The sequence below is a fragment of the Pelecanus crispus genome, chromosome 2 (assembly GCF_030463565.1).
Source record: "Pelecanus crispus isolate bPelCri1 chromosome 2, bPelCri1.pri, whole genome shotgun sequence".
Lineage (NCBI taxonomy): Eukaryota > Metazoa > Chordata > Aves > Pelecaniformes > Pelecanidae > Pelecanus > Pelecanus crispus.
Genome location: NC_134644.1, coordinates 150173012 through 150188148, shown reverse-complemented (window position 1 = coordinate 150188148; position 15137 = coordinate 150173012). Strand labels below are relative to the sequence as shown.

General features: G+C 43.0%; 1 protein-coding gene across 1 annotated transcript in view; it reads right to left on the bottom strand.

The window, feature by feature from the left end:
• Positions 1-15137, bottom strand: part of LAPTM4B (lysosomal protein transmembrane 4 beta) — a 66995-nt gene that overhangs the window by 33597 nt on the left and 18261 nt on the right. The window contains exons 3-4 of the mRNA XM_075706060.1: positions 9195-9268; positions 8431-8553 (exon numbers count right to left, since the gene is read on the bottom strand). Coding sequence (XP_075562175.1) covers positions 8431-8553; positions 9195-9268 — 197 coding nt within the window. The remainder of the gene's footprint in view (positions 1-8430; positions 8554-9194; positions 9269-15137) is intronic.

The following is a 15137-nucleotide window of genomic DNA, read 5'->3' as shown; positions in this document are numbered from 1 at the left end:
CTTGTGAATGAGAATAATCATCTTAAACAATTGCTGGAAAGGGTTAATTGGCTGTTAGATCAATCTTCTGTTCTGGTTAAGCAGATTCGCAGATTGATGCATAGTGCAAGCTCTGAAACTTGGGATGGTGATATTTGGTTTGACAGTGATGATGATGATGAGGTCGAAGGGACCTCCGACCCTGAGCCTCAGTTGGTTTCTTTATGACCTTTGGTTAAAAATGGGACCACTGTTGGTGATGGTGATGAAATCCGCACTACTGTGTGAACAATCCCATGGTCACCAGCAGAACTGATAAAAATACAGGAGAAATTCTCAAGGCGGTCAGGAGAATTGGAAGTTGAGTATGTGTGTTGAGTTTCTCTTGAAGGAAGAGAACGGATTATGTTAAGTGAAGAAGAAGCAGGAGGCTTGTGGGGACCAGGAGTATTTTTAACTACCACGCTGGGGGAGCATAATTATTCCTTAACTGCATGGGCTGCATACTGGGCTGGTGGCATAGATCCTCAGGAGAGAGGGGAACCTCTGGAGATTAAAGCCACAGGCTATTCTGTCCTGGCTGCAGCAGTACAGAAAGCAGCCTGCATACAAGCAATATATGAAAGAGACGAGTTAAGGAAATCCCCAATGTTAACCCCTATCGACCCGGCACAATTAACTCCTCTTATTCGTGGTCTCCCTGATTGTCTCATGATGTTTGTAGCAAATGCCCCTAGATATGTAGCTAGGTCCGTTATAAAACCAGAAGAAACTACTGGACCTCGTGGTGGAGTAGGGAATCATATCCGAATACCTGTTAAATCCCTAAATGAACTCTCCACAGCTATTACAAAAGCTGCCTGTATCCAGGCTATGTATGATCGTGGCCCTCTTGGTGTTCCCATGTCAGACATCATAAATCATGGGTGAGAAATGGGATGGGGTGATCCATCTGTTGAAACTGAAAATCCTGGTCATAACATCAGACAAATTAACCCATTAATCGTCAACCTAGGGTTACGACAATTAATAAAATTCCTAATAGACACAGGACCACAAATTTTTGAGAAGCTGGGTATACGACCCGGACGGCAAAGAGTTAAAATTACTGGAGTGAATGAAGCAAGTACTATTCATCAAACTGCAAAGGTTAATTTATGGCTCCTGGGCAAAAAAATGCATGCTGTCTACGCACTTTGCAGTGAAAACTCATAATGAAAATATTTTGGGTTTTGATGTTTTGAATGGCCGAACATGGCATCCTGCAGATGGTAGTATATGGTCCTTTAGTTCAAGTCTTAATCCTAACCCTGATAAAGATTGGGAGGCTACAGTGCATTTACTCCACACAGCCCCTGCACGCCCTAATATTGCAACCTTAACAGCCACACTACAAGCAGCTGCACACCCATGGATGGCAACGCTAGAAATGTGCCTATGACTCTGACTAAACCTCGTGACACACTTGCTTGGGAAACTATTGATAACAGTGGTACAAAACATAGAATTACTACTAGGTGGATTTATCATGTGTCATAAAAGGGGTAACCTGTTCAGACTATCCCCGCCAAAACAGTTTTTTCCTCTTTTCTTTTTCTTTTGCAGCACCCCGCAGGATGGCGAACGGAAATGCTGTGTTTATGTTACTATTCTAAACTCTAGCAATGCTGCTCCTCTTAGTCTCTGATCCTATTATTGCTATTCCTGTTGGACCCTGAAAAACATTGGTAAATTTTCTCATTGACACTGGGGCCCAAATGTCAGTAATCACAAATGAAACAGCACGAACCCTGGGCATATGACCTGGCCGACATAGGGTTAAATTCACCAGAATTAGTGGTGTGGAAAAGGAATGCGCTACTGCAAAGATTTCACTCTGGTTGTCAGAAGAACAAAGATTAACCAGAGCAGAGGTGTTAGTTGGTGCCTCATATACTAACATTCTAGGATTTGATATATTACGTGGACAGATGTGGAAACTCCCTGACGGAACTGTGTGGAGTTTCGCGAGAAATGAAAAAGGAATCAGGCATAGTGAAATTGAGTCTGTTGCAAACATCCATACCCCTACCCCCCTCTAAAATCACTAATGTTCGGCAGTATCCGCTGCCAGCAGCAGCACTTATGGGGATTGACGGGTGGTAACGGACTTAGAAAAAAGAGGCATTATTAAAAGGACATGATCAATCAAATTCTATCTCTGCTCAGTTCAATCAACAGGTAGACAGCCTTACGCGGCTGCGACAGATTGATGTTGTAAATGATAACCAAGAATGGGAGCGTTTACTCGAATGGCGGCATGTTAAGCGTGGTCACACCGACGAGCCGACTTGTATCGGGAAGGGATAGCCCGAGGAGGGCCCATATCAGTTAAACTATGTGAACAAGTAGTAACTGCCTGTTCGCAGTGTCATTTACTACTTAACAAAGACCATCTGAGTAAAGCGCGGCCCCTGCACGTTCTGGTGAAAATGCTTCAGATTGGAATGGTACCAATGGTATTAACTACCCCCAAAAACCCCTATGCATGGGAAGCTAAAGATTGTTGTGGAAAAGTACACCGGATTAGCACCCGGTGGATCTCACCCTCTTTTTAACCCTGCTGGTTAAATACAACCGAGCACGCTTTGTTTCTTTTTGTGTTCACAGGAATCTCAAAGAAGACTCAGACTGAAGTAGATGCCCTGGCGACTGAAGTAGATGCCCTGGCGTACTGCTAAAACACATCCGAAAAAATGGACACAGAACTCTCACCACTATTCATCATGATGCTGAGGAGATCTACCATGTTTTAGAAAGAGTGAAGAAAGACGGAGAACACCATTGGTGGGACACTCTATTTGGATGGTCACCAACTGCAACAGGAGTTCTAAATAGGATGCTTCACCCTGTAGTTGTTTTATTAATACTTGCTGTATCGTGTCTTATTTTAACCATTGCTTTATATTTTAAGCTTTGGATTATGATGAAACATTTGTCTCATCTAGTATCCCCACAAGATGTGTATATACTCGACGATCCTCACTACCAAAAACATATGTGATGCACCCAATACATTCCAAATATCGTGAAGCTTGAGTGACTATAGTCACGGGGTGGATTATGTGGAGTAATTGCTGGAGGTGACTTAGACATTAGACTTAGATTTACAATTTCAAGAAAAACACAGCATTGAAGAAGCTGTCCAGATGAAATGCAGCTGGATGCCAGGAATCTATCCCACAGGGTAGATCTATACCTACAGATAAATTGGGTACCTTCCAAAGCCTCTCTTGACGCAACACACTGGCACACTAAAGTCATAATTAAAGTGTCATTTATAACCTTGTCATGGACATGGAGAGGGCTGCATGCATAATAATGTACCTGGTAAACTTTCAATTTAAAAAGAAATTACTGCTTATACATAACAAAGCTCTATCAGACAATTAAAAAGAATCTAAAACTTGCATGGGAAGTATATTTCTACTGCATTGACATTGTACAAATGCACAAGAAGAATAAAAAGTCCAAGGCTGAAGCCCCTTCTCATTCCCTCAGCCTTTCATGTTTTCCTTCCCCTTGGACCACAAAAAAATCCACTTTAAAAGATAGTGGGTACTCATTCAACAGTTACAATCCTCCAAGCATCAGAGTCTTACAAAATTGAAAGAAAACAGTAAGGTGTCTGTAGAATTTTTAAAGTTCTGCTATGAAGTTAGTAGTACTTCTTCTTTGGAATTTAAAATGGCATTAAAAATGTCAGAAAGGATATTCCTTTTCTAAGCTTTAGTTTATAGGAAAAAATTCTTTAGCTTTAGTGTCTTTTACGTTCTCTAGACATTTCCCCTAGGATTTCAAGGCATGACTGATACCACCTGAATTGTTAGACAGCAGCGTTTCAGGTAGTCCCATAGTAAAGCTATTTAATGTACTTTGAAATTTTCTTTAGATGAACTGTAATAGTCCTGTACTTTAATAAAAACCAGCTTTGCGTAACTCAGTTGCAGACTAGCCTGTTCTGCACCTCTGCTTCAATTCATTTTGTATACTGTTGTCAGATGACAGAAGATGAAGTGTTTAATTTGAAGGCTTTAGAAAGCCCATATATCAAAGGTTTAGCGGGACTAAAGAAAAGAAATGTGCTTTAGGTCAAACTGCTTTAGACCATTACTGCTCCAAGAACCAAAATAATTTTTATTTTACACATTCTGGATTTACTGTACGTGAAGGTTCTTGTTGTTCTAGTGACAGTGATAATGACCAAGATGTCCAACATAACCCTTAGAAAGTTTTATCACATGTGATTGCCATACAACATTTCAAATGCTAGATTTGTAACATCTACTTATTTTACATGACCCTCCATGCTGAGGTGCTCTTGCAATTTATGGGAATTAAGTGGCACACCTGTGTGCAACTGGGTATTAAAAGGCCACAAAACGTTTCCAAAGACAATTGTGCCTCCGAAAGAAGCAGCCAATATAGGCTGACAGTACCAAATACCCGGTGAACACAATGTTCTGTATTTTACAACTGCAACATTTTCAGCTAGGGCTCTGCCTACTCCATTGGTGGGTACTCATTTATCATCTTGCTAAAAGTACATGGAGGGTTTTACAGTAGCTTGCAATTCACCACTAATAGACTGAAATCTGGCAGATGTGCACTGAAGTGAATAGATAGTTCCAGATACTAGTCTAGGGAAGAAGAAATGGTTAAAAACATGGGGTTTTGACCTTAGAGCAAGAAAAAAATGTTCTTCTGAGACTGCCAAATATATTCTATTACCTAATGCATACCTTCTTCCAGATATTCAATAATGGATTTGAAGAACAATTGGGATTTTTCATTTCCCTTATGGAGCTGTGCTCCCTAAAATATCATTCCCCAAATTCAAAGCAGGTTTAGAACAACAAAAGCTGCAAGAATGCCAGGAAGAAACACAATTCCCTCCCTTGCTTTCTGCCTACCTTGGCAGACCTCTGCAAAGGGGGTGAGGACAAGATGACTCTAGGGCTTATTTATAAATCTTCAGGAGAGATCACACCCAACTGGCATGACTCAGGTCTCACCTATGGGAACAAGGGTATTAATTGCAGTCTTGCTCTAAACATGGTGTTTGATATGACAAACATATCTGCCATGAGTATTATTAAAAGGTAGGGAAACAAGTCCATGGGTACAAGCCTGTTTAACAATATTTGGGTGCTAGCACTGCATTGATGGTGTTATTGCTAAAAATTTGAAAAGCTTGTTTTCGGTTTCAACTCATTGTGTGTCTGAGTATCTGATACCAGTGGATGTGATCTTCACCTCTCCCTTTTGCTTTTGCCCACTCAGAGAGACTGCTGAACCAAATGTGACGTCCTTTTGCCAACAGTTGTGGCCCTTCCAGGTAAGGGTCCAAGGGATTCCTGCTGAGCCACTCATGCGTGGGACCACAGCTAAGACACAGGAGGCATAAACAGCTTCAAAGCTGATGCAGAACAGCTTCAAAACAGCTTCAAATCTTTGTTGAACAGGTGACGTTAACTGTACAAAATTCACCACAGCTCTTGGTAGATTTTGCCAATCACTAATCTCCACTGTGAATGATAAAATAGAAATGACTCCTTGTTTCTAAATGAACTTAACTTGGACTAGCTTTTAGCTACTCATTATCATTATGCCTCTTATCTAATTTAAACAACCTTTTAATACCTCATTATTCTGCATATGAAAACTCTAACAGCATTACCTCTTGGTCTCCTTTCTCGGTAAATGAAGCAGGAAAAGTTGATTGTCTCTCATCATGCTACAATGTATCCAGCTTTTATATAGTTTTTGGAGGAACTTTTCTGCATGTTTTCTGACTTTTAAGCATTGTTCTTTACACCCAGAAACAGACAGACAAAACCTGTGTCACCAACTGAAAAGGGAAGTCTCCTCTCCATTACTGTTCATTATTGTCCACAAATCCCACGAGCAGTTTTCGGGAACAGCAAAAAGCCTGGGGACCCTTTTTTTGGCACTTAGTTCCCTAGACTGTTTACAGGGTCACTACATCCCAGGTACAGTTGCCATACTGTATGCTTATTTATATTCCTCATTTTTTTTACATTTTTTTTGCATTTAGCAATGTAACACACATTAATGACTGAATTCAGGTTCTCAGTCAGTCTAGCTCATTCTGATTAATGGCTCTGTCTTTAGTGTTATTTACTTCTTCATTAATCTCTGTGTCAGTGACAGGTTTTATTAGAAGTGATTTTGCCCGGAAAAGGCACAAGTACTGACTCTAGGAAATGCAGAGATGTGCTCACTTTGGGCAATGCAGGGATAGGGTCTTTCAGAGAATGACACAGAACAGCTAGATTAGGCTCCTGCTCACAACCTCCTGCAAGAGGACTTGATCTCTCCAGACAGTGAGCCTGGGGAAGCTCTCCCAAGGGTGACGCTAACCTTTACGAATGGCCTCTTGGGTACCAAGGTTATTAATGGAAGTCAGGAAGAGCTTGAGACCTAGTGCTGATTCCTGGAGTCCTTCCTCTACCCAAAATAGAAACCCATTGGCAGATGGTCGGCTTGACCACGACCCTTTGCAGTCTGCCAGCTAACCTCTCCTAATCCATTTGATACATCCTTTATTGATCCAGTTCTTTCTTGTTGCTCTGAGTATCATGCTGCGAAGTCACACGTCTTACAACACTCTATTATGCCCCTGCCTATCTTTATTGACGAAGCCAGTAATCTTGTCAGTAACAGAAAATGAGTTTGCCTGCAGGACTGATTTTCCATGAAACCACGCTGGCAGTCATTAATCATATTCCTCTCTTCTAATCCTTTATCAATTGGCTCTCATCTCAGCACTGCTGTTATTCTGCTTGGTAGCAATGTCAGGCTAATCAGCCTATAATTATCCTGGAAATCCCCCTTGCCCTTTTCAGCACTGACAGTTTAGCACTCCTGAAATCTTGCGGCATTTCATTACCAGTCCGGAAAATGATTTACAACATCAAGACAAAGATGTGTGCAACCAGAGGTTTTAATGCTCCAGAGCAGCAATGCAGCTCACGAAATGCTCTGCTCTGTTCCCAATACCTTCCAAGGTCTGCTCCTTGTATTTCTGCTACGGAAGGGCCTATTACATTTTTATCTGCAGGAACAACACTGATGTATTAGCAGACATTTTGAGAGAATTGGCTGCTCTTTGCCCTCCTGGTAAGCCAGCTCCAGCTGTGGTGGCACCAGCTTTGCAGCAGAAGAGCAGGGGCCTTTCTGTGTGCAGCTCCCAGCCTGCTCATGTCCCCGTCATGTTCTTGTACAGTGACCAAGACAGAATAAAACTGGGTTACAACTCATGCTCTGGGAAGGGGGGGAGTTCCTGCAGCCACACAGACTCTTGTGCTGCCACGAGAGTGCAGCTGGCACCGATGCAGAAGCGAGGGACTGCAGACAAAGGATGGGCAGGAGAGGTCCAGCCAGCAGCAGTGCCACCTTCAAGCACTTGCCAAGCTATGGCCTATTTGCTCTTTTTCACTTTTACCTCTGAGAACCTTTTGAATTACTCCTCTGCTTCTCTTCCAGTGTAGCATCAGCCGTGAATGCAGGCTGGTGTTAAATAAGGCGCAGGATAACAGGCCCCTGATGCATCCCAGCTCCCGCTGTCTTGACACATTGCCTCTTCCTGCAGATTTGTGCGGCTACTTATCTGCCTGCTGTTTCTCATTACCTGTTATTTATACTGCCCTAGCTAGTTTTCCATCCACATAACAAAGTTCACAGCCAAGCTAATCTGTATTCACGTTCTCAAGGCAGATTTTCAGAGACAGAGGCACCATTAGCTTCTCCCAGAGCTCCGCAACTCCACCTGAACCCTGCCGGACATGGCAGATGGTCCTGTGATGAGACAGAGGCTGGTGGGCTCTTGTCTTTTCTTTAGGTGGTTGCAATCATATCTTGTAAGCTTATGCAATACTGGCTATGGATATTTGGCCAAAGTAGGCCATGGCAAGAAGGGAGCCTCTAATTGTCTCTGAGACAGAATCCAAAAATATTTTCTAGCAAAAACAAACTTTCATTGAACCAAACTCCTGCCTAATGAAATCTGTGTAAATTAAAAGGAGCAACAAAACATCCTTGAAATAGCACCAAAAATAAGCCACTGGATATGAACACAATAACTCTGAGTCCAAAAGCAATGACTTATTATCTATGTCTTGCAATATGAATCTCATTGTTAATTAAATAGTGCTGAGAGCTTCCACAACACTGCAAAACTTTAGAGCACTGCACAAATATTGTAATAAGTTAGTAATGTAACCTTGCAAGGATGTTGAACAGACACTAGCAAGGACTGAGAGGACTTTTCAAGGACTGCATAGGAAGTCAATAGGAGCCCATTGGATAGAAATACAGCACAAATGGTGCACCTTGCACAGTTTTTTTTCCCCAAAGTTCCCAACGGCTTGTGAACATTGAGTGATTTACCAGCTGACGGAGGTAGTCCTGAATTGTGCTGGGATAAACAAGTACGCTGATGGCAACCAATGTGTTGAGAGCAAAGTCAAAGATCTGGTAACAGAAGAAAGGGATGATCCAGGCTGCATGTTGCTAAAAAGGAAATAAAATAAAAATTCATCAACCACAAGCTAAAATAGGATATATGCCTTTCTGCATTAAAATCTAAGCAATATCTGACAGAATACATTACATTTCGTAAAGCCATAAGAGAAAAGAACTTGTTAAATCAGCTAAAAGAAATATGACATTCAGGCAGAAGAGTTGGCCAAGCCAGCTTGGCTGCTGAACTGCAGTAATATGTGTGGTGTAAGTCAGTCCCACAACTCATTATACTAGGACATTTAGAAACCACATGGCAATTTTTCCCCTAATTAATAGGATTAATACTGGGACAAACCACAGGCTTGGCAGGTGAATGGAAAAAAATTTCCTTAACTTTGGTAGGTACAAGACTCAGGTCTCTGAATTCACAATTTCCCCACAGCTTACTGACATTTGAAACTGCAGACAGTAAACACAACAGGGCAGCCTTCCCACCTGCCGCACGGGGCCCTGGGATACCACTGATCTAAGCAATTAGTTCTGCTGCCTCTTTGACTGCCTTTTTTTTTCTCTCTGTTTTCAGCTATACAACTAAACAAAAAAGTGTTGGAAAGCAATTGTCTTAATTTTGTTTCTACAGAGTTGTATAGTTCACTTGATTCCTGTCTTTACCGAATATAAAGAATTACCTTATATGCGCCATATGTAGCCATTGCACAGATCAGAATCATAAGAAGAGAAATTGCTGTGGCAATGCACATATCTGGAAGAGAAACACATCAATATGATTGCAGATAAATTCAGAGCTTGGTTCGGTTATTTTGCCATCTGCCTTACGCAGAACATCTTAAAGGCCAGGGTGGGAAGTGGGGTGGAGATGGGGGCAGGTGCATCATTCAGCCATTGCTGGAGGAAATCTCTGGCTCTTGTGGGAAATCTCCTAAATATGAGAAGCACAGGCAGCGATTACATTGCACAAGCCTCTACAGCCTCTATGAGGCTGCGGAGAAGCCATGACTGGTTTAATTTTCCTGATGATTTTCAAAAATCAGCAGACTTGACTAGAAAACTCTTTTGCCAGTGACGATGACATCTGTAGTCAGAAAGTGTCTTCTTTTCTGCACTACAGATTGTATTTGTACTAATAGCTTCTGTATGCTATTGCTCACACATCTCTCAAAACTTTGGAAAAGGAGAAACGAATTTTTAAAAGCAAAACTGGCAGGTAGAGGCATTTTAGGGCAGAAATAACACCTTGGAAATTTTCATTTCAACCAAGAATACTACAGAGATACACAGTTTATTAATGAAGATGTATAACTGTCAGGAAAGGTGAAGTAGTAAAGGAAGGAAAATATTCTTTAAGGTTTTGATTGGAGTAATTACAGGACTCCTATCTTTTTCTTCTCTTGCCGCACAGCTTTCAATTAACTTTTCATTAGATTTAAGAAGTTCCTAAGCCACAAACAGCTAGAGGGAGGTCCTGGGGAAAAAACTTACATATGTTTGATCTTTTCCTATATGCATCCCTTGAAATCATTACAGGCCATAGTCAGGATACCAGAATTGTATTTCTGAACCCAACCTTATGGTGAGTTTGGGAGCACAACTGAACATTGCAACTACTTTTCTGAGGCTAAGCCAGTGCACAAAGAGGAGAGAGGACATGAGGTACATAGGACATGACTTTAGAGAACCCAGCTCTGTGGGTATCTGTGAGCCACCTGCTGCTCACATTGCTGTCACCAGGTGCATTTAAACTACCTGTCATGATGAGACATTTGGTGGACTTAAGACGCACAGATACATGATGGAGTTCAGCCTGTTCATTACCCATCACTGCCTGACTTTGGAGGCATTCAAAGTGTGAAGATGCCTCCATTTGATCACAGAGTTGCCACAACATCTAACTCCAGCACATGATGAGGACTGTCCTGCAGCAAGGGACAGTCCCTCCACCTCCCTGGCTGCATCAAAATGAGGTTCTGGGTAGGTGCCCTGGAGCCTGCATCAAAGTCCCTGAAAGGTCCTCATCTGGTAGCTGTGGACAGGTCTCACCTACTGCCACCAGGCAGCAATGCAGGTTCATCTGGGTCATGGCTGAAGAAGAAGGACAGACACTAAGTTTGGTCTGTCATTTTTTCCAGCCTACCAGTACGATCATAGAATCATAGAATGCTTTGGGTTGGAAGGGACCTTTAGAGGTCATCTAGCCCAACCCCCCTGCAGTGAGCAGGGACAGCTTTAACCAGATCAGGTTGCTCAGGTCAGGTGTAGAAGACAAAGGACCCAGTCCTTGACCCTCCTCCACCTGAAGGAACACAAATCTGCACTAGCGCAGAGCTCCTGCCGGCACTAATCCAGATTTCTGCTGGCCCTTGATGCAGAGCGGAACCTGAGACTTGAGAAGCTGGCAGAAAAACGAGCAAGAGGAGACTGTGGCTGGCTGGTGAGGGCATCTCTGGAGAGTGCTTATGTACGTCGGGCTACAGGCTCCTTGAGTACCGTGTCTACCAATGGTAGGATTAAGGATTTAGGAACCCAGGTCTCCCCTTTCCCAGGACACTGCCTGTGTCCTGGTTTTCAGGACTCTTGCTCTCTCACTCTTGCCCCCAGATTTTGTCCTTGTGATTGCACAGGGACTCAAATGCAACAGAATAAGCCCTATTGCACGTTACTTCCTAATTTAATGGATGGGGCCCCTTTCCTGGGCACTTGGAGGAGCACATTTAAACCATGGTAGCCTGATGAAGGCCTGGAGTCCAGACAACCTTACTCACAGTGCAAATGCTTGAATCTTTGTCTTATTGTCCAGATAAGCAGATCTCACCCAGGAGAGGCACCAGCACTCAGCGCTGAGGTTAGGTGCACCCCTGCACTCACTGCTTCCTACCTGGTGGCTTTTCCCAGCTCAGCTTGTGAGCACTTGGAAATGCCATCAGGAGGCAGCTGGGCTCCCTGCCTATAAATCAGGGGGAGCTGACATCTCAGTGCATCCCAAATTGCTCTTCACTCCAAATTGCTCTTCAGAGACACCTCCTTCACCTCTTTGTACAGAGAATCCGGACATCCAGTGTAGGCATCTGAGCTGCATTGCCATGACCAGTCTCCAGCTTTTTAGGAGCTGTAAAGCTGTGCTGTGCTTGTTAGAGCTGATCTGAATTCTTCCCTCAGGAGGAAGAAGCACCCAAAAAACAAACCCATACTGATACAAGGTGCTGCAGCCTCTTCAGACACTTATTTATGTAGTACTTTGTTCTGGCTGCCCACATACATCCTGTGAAATCAAAATTATTTTGAATAGACCAGGTACAATTGAGGTAATGAAAGAAAAAGAGAAAAGCAGAAATGGCTGCTTGTAGCCACTAACCTCAACTGAACCTCTTATAAAAGAGGATCTTGGATCATTATTTTTATTTTAACCATCAGTTTGAAAGCACTGCTCATATATTTATTCTGTCCATTCTTAATCCCAGTCACTTACTCACCGTATCCAAGGGGAAGCTGCTGTCATTGTCATTTGCAGCAGATGCAGCAGTCACAGACCTCGCTTTGCTCATGACCACAGCAGTATTGGTTCAGAGCCAGAGCCTAGCAAACTGCGATAAACTTGACATTGAAGATCTGGTCTGACACACTTGTGCTCCCCATCTCTGTGTCTCTAGCTGTGCTCCACTGTGCCAAGTCCTACTAGGCTCAGGCTGGTTCTTTCTCATTTAAGGCTTCATTGGGTTTTTTGAGCTGTGTTGGGTTCAATTAATGAGAATGAAACTAGATATGTAGCACATTAAATGAGAAGCTAACAGGGGTGTGTGAATTTCTTTCCAGCCATGCTGTACTTTCCTTGGCATTCATGGCTAGAAGGGTGGTACTTGGGCTGCTACAGTGGTTACACAACCTATTGTTCTAGACAGCTTTTTGAGTTTTCAGCTCGGTTTTAAAGAAACCAGTTGGGTTTTTTTCCTCTTATACCTTGCAGTGAGATCCTACCTTCCTGCAACATTGGGGAGAAGATGCTGCTGAGGCTGGGCAGATCTCCTGCCATGGGGTGCTTGTGTGCATGCAAGCTCTGCAGCTGGATCTCCCTCGAACCCATCTCACAAACATTTCCTTGCCTTCCCCTCTCCTCTCGCAGAGGAGGCTTGTGGCAGGTGCTGCAGGGACAGGGAGGAGCAGCCAGCAAGGCCAGTCCCTGAGCCAAGACCTGTGTGGAGTGATGGAGACCTCAAATCCTCCAGCTCATCACCTGCCCCAGCTCTGCAGTAAATCACAGGCTCATGGCTCTGACAGGAGGGACCAGAAAGCTACAATCCTCAGGCAGTTTTGCCCACCTTCCTAGCCTTATTTATTCAGCAGCCTGGCCTCCTTACTGCTAGCTAAGGATTACTGCTTCGCTCTCTCCTCCAAGCTGCTTGTGGGAGCTCAGTGCCGCTACTGTGAGATGCCGTGCAGCCTTCAGGGTCGCAACCTGTGTGGCGGTGGTATTTTCTCTCCAGCAAAGGAGGGAGGCCAATGAGAAGGAAAGAGCTTTCTGCCCCTTTAAGCCCAGCTCATTTACTGCAGAGGACAAGGCTAGAGGGGAAGGTGCAGCCCTGAATATGCTACGCTGGGGCAAGGATCTAGTTTTTTCCCCTCCCTGTGACATGGGGCTCATGCTACAACAGGTGGTGTTGAAGGATTGGGGCAGGAAGGGTATGTACTCTACCCTTTACCTGCCACAGGAGTTCAAGCCTGCTATCTGTAGGTTTTCTTATAAAAATGTTTCTATTTGAATTAGTCTTTTTGTGCCCCAGATGCATGTCACGTTCTGCAGCGAGACCATCTCATTACCCTGCCCTGTCCTGAGACCTCTGCTTGTCTCGTCCGCCCATCCCACGGCCGGGATACGGGATGATTTTGGCCTGGGTTGCTGACACCAGTCTCAAAGTTCCCATCAATATCTAAAGGGCATACATAACATTTCAGCTCTAGTTGTCATAACACTTATGAAGTATCGCACACATCTGTGACACTCTGAAGGTAGTAAATAAAACCAAGCAAGACTCGCTGCTTGTTTGGGCTGGATCATGTTCTGTGTCAGGATCATGTTCTGTGTATCTCAAGAAGCTGAGCAGGAGGCTCAGGTGAAACCTTCTGGGAAGTCAAAATGATTTATAGGGCTTTTCCATCTCCTGCAGAGGCATTATTAGTCTTTTAACAGCAGCAGTATTACATTGGGCAGCTCACACGATTCTAATTTTTCCTAGTCCAACTTCTAGTTCATAAACTCCCTCAGGCCCTAAGGAAATAATAAAAAGAAAGATGAGACTAAATGGGCTCAGCTGAATATCCAGTACAGGAGGAAGCCCAGCATTTTCCCTGGCTCCCAGACATACATCTCAGAGAGCCAGCCAAACCACACATGCTGGTGTCTTCCAGTACGCCCATCTGCTGCATGGCAAGTCTTGGCAGATTATTTTCCCCCTTGTTTCCTTTTGTAGAATAGAAGGGAAAAGCTGTAAGCGACAGCTTTTTCTAAGTGCTCAGGTAAATCCTTCCTCTGCTTAACTGAACAGGCATTTTGGAGCCTCTGGTAATGACTTGGGAACCACACTAAATCCTGAAATTAAGGCTGAACAGCCATTCACAGAAGAACTGATGTTGCACTGGCATTTTCAAGCAGTTTGCCCTTGACTGGTTCTGGCTCTGTATGTGGAAGGAACTTTTCCCACTGCTGGAACAGAAAATTGAAAATGCTCCATAAACCAGGCCTGAGCACAGCCAGAAATAAATATGAATACAAATATTGGGGGAATCCTGGTTTCTTGGAAGTCAAGAGAAATTGGTCATTAACTTCACATTAGCCATGATCCCACTACTATGACCCAGCTGATAAGTTTATTTCCAGTTGATATTTTCAGATGTTTTATGAAGGAGCCTACTTGAGGAGGGAGGGAAAGGGAGTGACAATTTTATGTGCAAAATCTGTGTCTGCATTCTTTTTTGGTTTGCCATTGATAGGGGCATAAAAAGTAGTAATGAGAATAATGGCTACTAGTATTTGCATCATTATTATTTGTCAACACAAGTACATATAGATAACAACTTTGGGACCTTCATTAGCACAAAAATTGATGTATCTTCCTGTATTTTGTACTCATGGTTTCACATCTAAGAATTTCAACACATGTAGCTAACCTGGGAAACATTTCTTCAAAAAAGACAAGTAAAAGTAGGACAAGAGAAGAGCATGTGGAAATTTGATGTTTTATCTTGTAAGAAAACATTTCCTCAGATTTGAACAAATATAATCATACTTAAAGAAAAAAAAGAAAAATAAATTATCTCCTGCCAGCTATTTCCAGTAACTATAAAAGCCAGCAGCTTGATTCAGCTGCCTTTACTCAGTAAAGCATTAAACTGGAGGGAGTCAAAGAATAGAAGGAGACATTAATTCAAATGTTCATTCGTAATTTAACTGCCTGTAAAATGTTCCCTTTAGTGAATGGAAATGAGGTCGCTTGGCCCACAAGCCATCCTTTTACAGTCTTGCAGGGTTCACTTCAGAAGCCTCAATAAAAAAATATAGAAAATACAATTTTCAAGTATAGATGGAAATCCCCAATGTACTTGATCTGACAGCTATTGCATTA